At 45.7% G+C, this 10,499-nt stretch overlaps 1 protein-coding gene and 1 pseudogene across 1 annotated transcript; both read left to right on the forward strand.

Moving 5' to 3' along the window:
* Window positions 1-1,878: 1,878 nt before the first annotated feature.
* LOC116354031 (coagulation factor VII-like) lies at window positions 1,879-5,333 on the forward strand (annotated as a pseudogene).
* Window positions 5,334-6,387: 1,054 nt separating this feature from the next.
* On the forward strand, window positions 6,388-10,409 carry LOC109887402 (coagulation factor X). The gene is made up of 10 exons (XM_020478788.2): window positions 6,388-6,496; window positions 6,683-6,834; window positions 7,273-7,433; window positions 7,671-7,695; window positions 7,954-8,067; window positions 8,246-8,377; window positions 8,537-8,814; window positions 9,047-9,164; window positions 9,435-9,622; window positions 9,789-10,409. The coding sequence occupies exons 2-10, from the start codon at window positions 6,774-6,776 to the stop codon at window positions 10,209-10,211; spliced, it is 1,500 nt and encodes a 499-aa protein (XP_020334377.1). The 5' UTR covers window positions 6,388-6,496; window positions 6,683-6,773; the 3' UTR covers window positions 10,212-10,409.
* The last annotated feature ends 90 nt before the right edge of the window (window positions 10,410-10,499 follow it).

Consider the following 10,499-nt stretch of genomic DNA (forward strand, 5'->3'; position numbering starts at 1 on the left):
TTTGCCACCCCGAAGTGGATTTTTCTTCCGCTGGCCCATGGACTAGAACAGGCATTGAAACAAGCAAGCAAATCTATAAAGTTGGTTAAATCCTTTGTAGCCTAGCTACTTTCTCCTTTTGTGCATCAGTGGGTCTATTTACACTGGGGGTCCCTCTGGACCGTCCAAAAAAAGAGATAGGCCCTAGCTGTCTCTGCCTGGCCGGTTCCCCTCTCTCCACTGGGATTCTCTGCCTCTAACCCTATTACAGGGGCTGAGTCACTGGCTTACTTACTGGTGCTCTTCCATGCCGTCCCTAGGAGGGGTGCGTCACTTGAGTGGGTTGAGTCACTGATGTGATCTTGCTGTCTGGGTTGGCACCCCCCCTTGGGTTGTGCCATGGCGGAGATCTTTTTGGGATAAACTCAGCCTTGTCTCAGGATGGTATGTTGGTGGTTGAATATATCCCTCTAGTGGTGTGGGGGCTGTGCTTTTGCAAAGTGGGTGGGGTTATATTCTGCCTGTTTGGCCCTGTCCGGGGGTATTGTTGGATGGGGCCACAGTGTCTCCCGACCCCTCCTGTCTCCAGTATTTATGCTGCAGTAGTTTATGTGTCTGGGGGCTAGGGCCAGTCTGTTATATCTGGAGTATTTCTCCTGTCTTATCAGGTGTCTTGTGTGAATTTAAGTATGTTCTCTCTAATTCTCTATCTCTCTCTCTTTCTCTCAGAGGACCTGAGCCCTACGACCATGCCTCAGGACGACCTGGCCTGATGACTCCTTGCTGTCCCCAGTCCACCTGGCCATGCTGCTGCTACAGTTCCAACTGTTCTGCCTGCGGCTATGGAACCCTGACCTGTTCACCGGACATGCTACCTGTCACAGACTTGCTGTTTTCAACTCTCTAGAGACAGCAGGAGCGGTAGAGATACTCTGAATGATCAGATATGAAAAGCCAACTGACATTTACTCCTGAGGTGCTGACCTGTTGCACCCTCGATAACAACTGTGATTATTATTATTTGACCCTGCTGGTCATCTATGAACATTTGAACATGTTGGCCATGTTCTGTCAAAATCTCCACCCGGCACAGCCAGAAGAGGCCTGACCACCCCTCATAGCCTGGTTCCTCTCCTGGTTTCTTCCTAGGTTCTGGCCTTTCTAGGGAGTTTTTCCTAGCCACCGTGCTTCTACACCTGCATTGCTTGCTGTTTGGGGTTTTAGGCTGGGTTTCTAAACAGCACCTTGAGATATCAGCTGATGTAAGAAGGGCTTTATCAATAAATTTGATTTGATTTGAGCTACATACATTCAATGATGCATATCATGAAATCAAATATGTGAACGATTGTGAACGATTCTGATTTTACAAAGGATAGTGAAAAATGTATTATAACAGGTAAATATAGGGATCAAATGTCATATTTAAGATACAATACATGGCCAAAAGTATTTGGACAGCTGCTTGTCGAAGATCTCATTCCATAACTGTTGCCACAAAGTTGGAAGCACAGAATTTTCTAGAATGTCATTGTATGTTGTAGCGTTAAGATTTCCCTTAATTGGAACTAAGGGCCCTAGCCTGAACCATGAAAAAGAACCCCAGAACATTATTCCTCCTCCACCAAACTTTACATTTGGCACTATGCATTGGGGCAGGTAGTGTTTTCCTGGCATCTGCCAAACCCAGATTCGTCCAGATGGTGAAGCGTGATTCATCACTCAAGAGAATGCATTTCCACTGCTCCAGAGTGCAATGGCGACGAGCTTTACACCACTCCAGCCGACGCTTGGCATTGTGCATGATGATCTTAGGCTTTTGTGCATCTGCTCGGCCATGGAAACCCATTTCATGAAGCTCCCGACTAACAGTTCATGCGCTGATTCTACTCCCAGAGGCAGTTTAGTGAGTGTTGCGCTAAAGACTTGGCGGTCCAGTTCTGTGAGCTAGTGTGGCCTACCACTTACCGGCTGAGACATTCTTATTCCTAGAAGTTACCACTTCACAATAACAGCACTTACAGTTGCCCAGCTCTAACAGAGCAGAAATTTGAGCATTGTTTACCTCAAACCGCTTCAGTTTTGGGTGATTCAGGTCAGCCACGATGCTGCTGAAAACATTTTGTGCACTTTGGGCCATTTCAACTGTCATTTCTGCCGCTGGTAAGTTTGTTTCGAAAACATATATTTTGAATCTAGTGTTACAGTTAGTTAAAAGATAAAGTCATATTTTTTTTTAAAGATGGAGAGGTGCCAAATGTCAGTTGTTGTCTTTCTTTTATGGTTTGTCATTCGATATTTAAGTCTTCTTGAAGAAGGATGATGCGCACCTGGTGCTTGACAGAGCAAGGCGCGCCAACAGTGGCTACTTCGAGGAGTTGAAACAGGGCAATCTCGAGCGCGAGTGTGTCGAGGAAATTTGTAACTATGAAGAGGCTCGGGAAGTTATCGAGGACGACGCCCAAACGGTGCAATTTTGTAGTAATTTCACTTTAAATATTTGCTATTACTTTGATTTAAGCAGTATTTTAATTTAATTGAATGAAATATTTAGAAATGCATAGGAAACTGAGAATTGCAGAGAACTCTTAAAACTGACTATGTATGGTTTGTTTCCACAGAAAAAGTTTTGGTTGACATACACGGGTAAATCAGATTTTTCAATGTGGACTGTACACAAAAAATTCCAACCAGCCTAAAATATATGATAGAGTATTGCTTTCATTCATTTTCATAAAATGCTAATTATATTGTTGTATAAAATCCAATATGGTACTACCATGTATGTTATCACATTCCTAATTTATTTGCACAAGAAATGTCCAGCATGTCAAATAGCAAATGTCATATCCTTTACCCTATTGATCCCTCTAAGATCAGGATCCCTGCCTGGTCAACCCATGCAAAAACAATGGAACTTGTGTTTACATGGATGACTCTTACACATGTCAGTGTCTGGGAGGCTATGAAGGAAAATACTGTCAGACCGGTAGGAAGAGAATTCCTAGCTGCCATTTTTATACCAATAGTTTACGCCAGTGTTTCTTAATCCTGGTCCTGGGGTCCCAAAGGGGTGCACATTTCTGGTTTTGCCCTAGCACTGCACACCTGATTCCACTAATCAAATGTTAGATAATGAGTTGATTAGTTGTATCAAATCTAATGTTTGTCACATGCTCAGAATACAACAGACCTTACAGTAAAATGCTTACAGACAAGCCCTTAACCAACAATGCAGTTTTAAGAAAAATAAGTGTTAAGAAAGTATGTGTGCTCAGATGTGTAGTGCTAGGGCAAAAACCAAAATGTGCACCCCCTTTGGGTTTCCAGGACCAGGATTAAGCAACACCGGTTTTCACAATAGTTTCATACCAATAGTTTATTGTAATTCCGCAGTAGTAAGAGCACCCTAATGTGAAGTGTTGCCCACATTTGCTAGTGGGCTGATATTATATGTTGACCCCATTCTGCTCATCCTACTTGCCTTTCCCCTTTCTCCCAACATACTGTAGTGTTTGAGGACACCCTGAAATGCCTCTCCCTTAACGGGGAGTGCAAGCACTTCTGTAACAGTTCTGGGTCAAGACGCAAGTGTTCCTGCGCTCCTGGTTATGCCCTGGGAGAGGACGGAAGAGAGTGTGTTGCCCAAGGTACTAACTGTAACGGACAGTAGATGAGCCCAGATGTTTTGTTAAAGACGGGAAATCCCTGTTTGTTACGAACAGACTGTAATATTAACAGAACCAAAAGGAGCCAACATGCATTTGTTGATGTATGAGTTGATGTAGAAACAACAACTCGTCTGTCTGTCTATTATCAGTTCAGTATCCGTGTGGTAAAATCCCAGGCTTGGAAGCTCCGATGAGCCAGGCACGAGTCAAACTAGTCGGTGGGAACCACTGTCCCAAAGGAGCCTGTCCATGGCAGGTAACACATCAACGCCTGGCTGGAGAGCACAATGGATCCATCTACCTCTTTCACATTTGATTGGCCAATACTACCCTTCTACATTTTCGTAATTTAGCAGACACTCTTATCCAGAGGGATTTAGAGTAGTGGGTGCATGTTTTGTGCTTGTCCCCCATGGGAATTAAACCCACCATGCTGGAATTGCAAGCACCATGATCTACCAACTAAGCCACACAGGGCATTATGTGGCATAGTTGGTAGAATAACTAAACCACAGTCATTCCCATACAACCACTACACTTGAAGTCAAAGGGTGTAATATTAACTAGGTTAGTATCTATTACCACCTCTTCCATTAGGTATTATATAATTCCACAGTATTATTTTGGTTTATGTACAATGAGATGTGATGGATGAGTGGCCAATTTGTCTTTGTGATGGGACTGGTGGTTGCAGGTCCTATTGGAGCATAAAGGCACTAGTCTGTGTGGTGGGGTCATAGTTCATCCTGACTGGGTCATCACTGCTGCCCACTGTGTCGTGGATAGAGACACCAAGGACCTGATGGTGGTCGCAGGTAGGTTACGGTGTGGGTGTGGGTTGTGTGCCTTTCATAGAGCATCTAGAAACATATAGTGAGAACATTATTTGTGTCCCTATGTCACATAACAAAACACTGTCCTAATGAACAACACTGTTTCCAGGGGAACACAACATTGACGTAGAAGAGGGCAGCGAGCAGAGGATCCCCGTGGCCAGAGCCATACCCTACAACCTGTACGACCCAGCAACAGGTGACAGTGACATCGCCCTGCTGCGTCTGAGAGGGCCTGTAACTCTGGGCCCTGACGCTGTACCCATCTGTCTGCCTCAGCAACACTTCGCCAAGAGCGAGCTGGCGGCCGTCCGCTTTCACACCCTTAGCGGCTGGGGGAAGCGCACCAACGGGGGCAACGATCCCCAACTTGGCATCCCGCCACCCCCTTCCTCACGCTTCCTCCACAGGCTAGCCGTGCCCATCCTGCCCAACTCTGAGTGCACCCTCAAGAGCGGCTTCAACTTCACCCAGAACATGCTGTGTGCCGGCTACATGGAGGGGAACCAGGAGGCCTGTAGGGGGTACGACGGGAGCCCCCTGGTCACTTACTACTGGGACCACCCACTTCCTGATGGGCGTGGTGGGCTGGGGGAAGGGCTGCCCCAAACAGGGTTTCTATGGCGTCTACACTACCGTAGCCAACTACCTGGACTGGGCTGACGAGGTGATGAATACTCCTTCAGTCAGTGCCCCGGTGCCTTCAGTCAGTGCCCCGGTGATGCCATTCCTGCTAGAGATGGCATTAGATGAGGTTCAGATTCAGCAGGCTACGGAGAAGTTATTGCCACCACCTCCCAATGTGCAGAGCATTGGCTAACTCCCATTACATTTGTCACCAGTCACCACACAACACCAATTGTCATTACAGTGAATCTATTGTCACATAACATTAATATATATTTTTATAGTACATGGAAGCTACAGTGTATCATGCTAATGGTGTAGCATATCGTCCTGTTTCATCACTTTGTAATCAGACATCTTTACACTCTGCTATTCTTTTCATTTGACTCTTAATGTGAACTGAATATATTTCAAGTGGTGATTTGGATGACCTGATGCCATACAGAATGTTTGATGTGATGCCGTACAGAATGTTTGACCTGATGCCGTACAGAATGTTTGACCTGATGCCGTACAGAATGTTTGACCTGATGCCGTACAGAATGTTTGACCTGATGCCGTACAGAATGTTTGACCTGATGCCGTACAGAATGTTTGACCTGAGGCCGTACAGAATGTTTGACCTGACGCCATACAGAATGTTTGACCTGGTGCCATACAGAATGTTTGACCTGGTGCCATACAGAATGTTTGACCTGATGCCATACAGAATGTTTGACCTGATGCCATACAGAATGTTTGACCTGATGCCGTACAGAATGTTTGACCTGATGCCGTACAGAATGTTTGACCTGACGCCATACAGAATGTTTGACCTGATGCCAAACAGAATGTTTGACCTGACGCCGTACAGAATGTTTGACCTGATGCCGTACAGAATGTTTGAACTGACACCATACAGAATGTTTGACCTGATGCCAAACAGAATGTTTGCTTCCCAATACGTGCATTTACTTCCAAAGTGTCCTCTCTTATAGCTGAAGAATAAATATTACTCGCTGACAAACTAAATCTTTGCCTCATTTGTGTGTGTGAGTGAATGAAAAGTCCAAATGTATCCATAGCCACACTTCCGCAGTAGCTTATCTACATGGTATTTTCTCTGAAATGCATATTATCTGAGTCATACGCATTTCTTTCGATTAGCCGTTTAAGGCACCACAGCACAGCAGGCTAAACCATTGGAATAGATCCTTTAGTGTCAATATTAGCTCAGTGATTGGACCTCAGAACACTGATCACATGATCACTGAGGATTTTGTGCCCCTTCCTGAGAGCTGTTCTGATTGGCTCAAATAAGGTCTGTCTGTCATGCTGAAGAGTGCAGAGCTAAATGGTGGTCTGGACAAGGCCTTGCCTCTCTGAATGGTGAAGACTGGATTTGAAGTGAGTCCTCTCTCTCTCTCGCTCGCTCTCTCTCTTCCCTTCTCTCTCTATTCTTTCTCTCTCAAACATCCCTAATCCCTCTTTTTTTACCCTCTATTGTCCCCCCCCCCCCCACACACACAAACACACACACATTCCTTCCTCTCCCTCTCTCTTCAGCATGTTCTCTCTCTTCCTGTCTCTCAGGTCATTGCCCTCCCTCTCCGCCTGCTCTCTCCAGAGTTGTGCTCCACAGAGCAGCCAGGAGTAGAGAGGTGCCTCACCCAGAGATCAGGCCATGTTTCGGCTGTCCCAAACTTGTTTCCTTCTCCTGCTGCTGCACGTCGTGGCCTCCGAGGGTACGTTCAAACACCCCACCGTCTCAAACGGTTGACAAATAGTTATGTAGAGAGAAAGTGAGGGAGACTCTGGGGTTTAGTCAGTGTCAGTGATTGCGGTCAGTGTGTGAGTACGGGTGAGGGCGGGTGACTGGGATGTGTGTGTTGATATATTTTATGGTGTGTCTGTATCTCTGATTGCTTTGATGATTGTGATGACTGTGCTAGACAAGCATGCTGTGATGATGACAGCCTAATTGATGGAAAAGATGGAAAAGATGATAATGATGACGATGATAGTCATTAATATGGTGATGATTATGGTAATGATAGTGATGATGATGACGATGATGGTGATGTTGATAGTGATGAAGATGGTGATGATGATGATGACAATGGTGATGACGATGATGATGGTGCCCTGCTGCCACTGATACCGATTTTTCCCTGTGTCCCCAGTCTTCCTGAACAGTGACGATGCTAACCAGGTTCTGAACCGGCGGCGGCGGGCCAACAGCCCATTTGAGGAGTGGCGGCAGGGAGACATGGAGAGAGAGTGTATCGAGGAACGCTGTGACAGAGAGGAGGCTAGGGAGATCTTTGAGGACGACAAACTGACTGTAAATTGACATTCTCCATCTTTGTTTCTATCTATCTCTCTTTAAACCGGAAACACATGTCTGTTTGCGTTCCAGTCACATAAATCACATTCCTGTTTAGTCACTCCTCACTTTGCACTCATTCACACCACCTTTACACGCTCATGATTTCAACCAGAAATTCCTTTGTTTTTGGAATCTTGACCTTTCTGGTTTGAATTTGTGATGTTTGTGTCTCTTTTTACCTCTTTCCCTCAGACTGAATTCTGGAACACATATTACGGTAAGGCCCAGGAGTCTGTTGAGGCTAAGGGTTGGCGCAAGAGGCTAGGGATTGGATCGCATGGACTTTTCTGATTAGAGCTGGGTTGGAGTCAGGTTGGGGTCAGATTGGGGTCAACCTAGTCAGATCAGGAAGTAAAGGACTCACGACCACACACCAAAACAATGGCTATTTTCAATTGATGAATTGATTGTTTGCAGTGTGTTTGGTGTTGCTGTGCTGGTAGGTCCATGGCAAGAAATAAACTGTGTTTCACAGATGGAGATGCCTGTGTTTCTAAGCCATGTGTCCACAATGGCGTCTGCAAGGACGGGATTGGGATGTACACCTGCTTCTGTCTCGCTGGATTCCAGGGGTACAACTGTGAGATTGGTATGTCTTCTTCTCCCTTTGCTCTTGAAATTTGACAAGCAGTCTCATTCCCGACTCCCACATAGACGCTAGAAATATCTTGACTCCAAGTTACTCCATAGTCAGAAACAACACCTGGCTCTAATCATGACTGTGATCTGTGTCTAATCTGGATCCTTGATGTGATGCTGTTCTGCAGCCATTCCTGAGCTGTGTGAGAATAAGAATGGAGACTGTGATCACTTCTGCCAAGTGAAGAAGGACAGTGTGCAATGCTCCTGTGCTGATGGCTACTATCTGGACACAGACGACAAGTCCTGCCTTTCCAACGGTGAGAGGAGAGGAGAGAAAGAAAGAGAGAAAGAGAGAAAGAGAGAGAGAGAGAGAGAGAGAAATTATCTATGATCCATTCTCCAACATGGACTGGTAGTAGGTTGGAGGTTGGGATTAGTTAGTACCTAATAACATTGCTGCCCTTTTGTCATTGAAGAGGCCTTTAAGTGTGGCTTTGTGGTATCCAAGAACACCCGCAGCATCTTCATCTACCAGCCTAACACCACTGCCACCAACACCACTGAAAAGACCAACATGATGGAGGACCCTATCAGGGAAACGGCCTGGAACGTAACCCAACAGAGAGAAATCCAATTTGCATTTGAGGATGACGTTATCGAAATGGTGAAGGAGAAGCCAGTCTTTGCCGAGGCGAGAGGCAACACCCGTATTGTCAATGGGGAGGAGTGTCCTCCTGGAGAATGTCCCTGGCAGGTAGAGTAGAGTAGAGAAACCTCTAGTGGGGTTCCCTCTAAATAGCGTTCAGGGTTGTTTGTTTCTGCAACTCTGTCTTTCTCTTTCTCTCTCATATATATATATATATGTCTTTCTCTCTCTCTCATATATATATATATCTTTTTCTCTCTTTCTTTCTCTCTCTCTCGCTTTCATTCTTTCTCTCTTTTTCTCTGTCTATCTTTCTTTCTCTCTCTCCTTCTCTCCACAGGCTTTCCTGGTAAACCACGAGGACAGGGGCTTCTGTGGAGGAACCATCCTGAATAAGTACTTCATCTTAACGGCAGCACATTGCATGAACCAGACACGCTCCTTTTACGTTGTCCTCGGTAGGTACCGTTAGCCAATCACCTTTAACAGTGGTCTCTACATCTGGGAATTGTTTTTAAGTTAATCATATCCTATATAATATAATTGTGCCATAATCACAAAACTTCATTATCAGAAAAGTATATTGCTGTGTACAGCATAGTTGCTAACTGGGTGAAATAACAACAGTCAATAACCATACCACCCATACATAGCCTAAGTTGTAGCAGCCTATCAAACGAATTGAATTGATTGAAATCAAACCTCCCCATTGGTCCATCTGCCTTCAGGAGAGTTTGACACGGAGGTGAAGGATGGGCGGGAGGCCATCCACCAGGTGGAACAGGTGTTCATCCACAGGTCCTACATCTCCACCACCTATCACAACGACATCTCCCTCGTCATGCTGAAGGACCCTATCAAGTTCACCCAGTTCATCCTCCCTGCCTGCCTGCCCGAACGAGACTTTGCAGAGAAGGTCTGTAGCATGATGTACTACACATAATTCTCTGTGTGACACATCTGGTTTTATCCAGTGATGCATATAAACATACAGTATATAATGAATCTGTCTATGGTTTATATCTTAGTAAAGATGTTCCTGAACCTAACATAATGGTGTCCTGTCTACTTATCAATACAAGGTGTTGATGAAACAGCACGACGGGCTGGTGAGTGGGTTCGGCCGTGTGGGGGAGGCCAAGCAGCCGTCCACCATCCTGCTGCGTCTGACCGTGCCCTACGTACCTCGGGCCACCTGCCTTCAGTCCAGCCAGCACAAGATCTCCAACCGCATGTTCTGCGCTGGCTACGATAAGGAGAAGAAGGACGCGTGCCAGGGGGACAGCGGAGGACCCCACGTCACCCATTACAGAGACACTTGGTTCGTGACGGGCGTGGTGAGCTGGGGCGAGGGGTGCGCCCGTGAGGGCAAGTACGGCATCTACACGCAGGTGTCCAAGTACATCGACTGGATCCGGGCGGTCATGGGGAAGTTTCTCCCCAAGGAGGGAGGGAAGAGGAAGACGAGGGGGGCAGGTAGAATGCACTCAATGATGTGGGTTTGAGGGAGACAAAGGAGAGAGGAGAACCAATCATTAAAGAGGCTTGGGGAATTATGGGCAATAAACATTGTTGTGTGGTTTATCATTGTTTTTCACAAAATGTATCCAAGACCAAGTAACTTAAGGTCAAGAAAAAAAACATGTTTTGTTTGAATGTCCAGTCATCACATACCAACATTAAACTACATTACACAATATGAAGTTGAGTCAGCAGTGCCATTAGACAGAAATGTTCCTACTGTTCCTGTTTTTTTAAAGTACAAACTGAATCGATCGTATCAGAAAAACAGC

This window comes from Oncorhynchus kisutch, linkage group LG16, assembly GCF_002021735.2.
Source record: "Oncorhynchus kisutch isolate 150728-3 linkage group LG16, Okis_V2, whole genome shotgun sequence".
NCBI classification, from domain to species: domain Eukaryota; kingdom Metazoa; phylum Chordata; class Actinopteri; order Salmoniformes; family Salmonidae; genus Oncorhynchus; species Oncorhynchus kisutch.

Excerpts from the sequence above, each read along its gene's own strand:
- LOC109887402 (XM_020478788.2), top strand. The coding sequence starts at position 6,774 with ATGTTTCGGCTGTCCCAAACTTGTTTCCTTCTCCTGCTGCTGCACGTC. Across the intron at positions 6,835-7,272 it reads GCACGTCGTGGCCTCCGAGG|TCTTCCTGAACAGTGACGAT; the intron begins GTACGTTCAAAC and ends CTGTGTCCCCAG. Across the intron at positions 8,068-8,245 it reads GGGGTACAACTGTGAGATTG|CCATTCCTGAGCTGTGTGAG; the intron begins GTATGTCTTCTT and ends GCTGTTCTGCAG.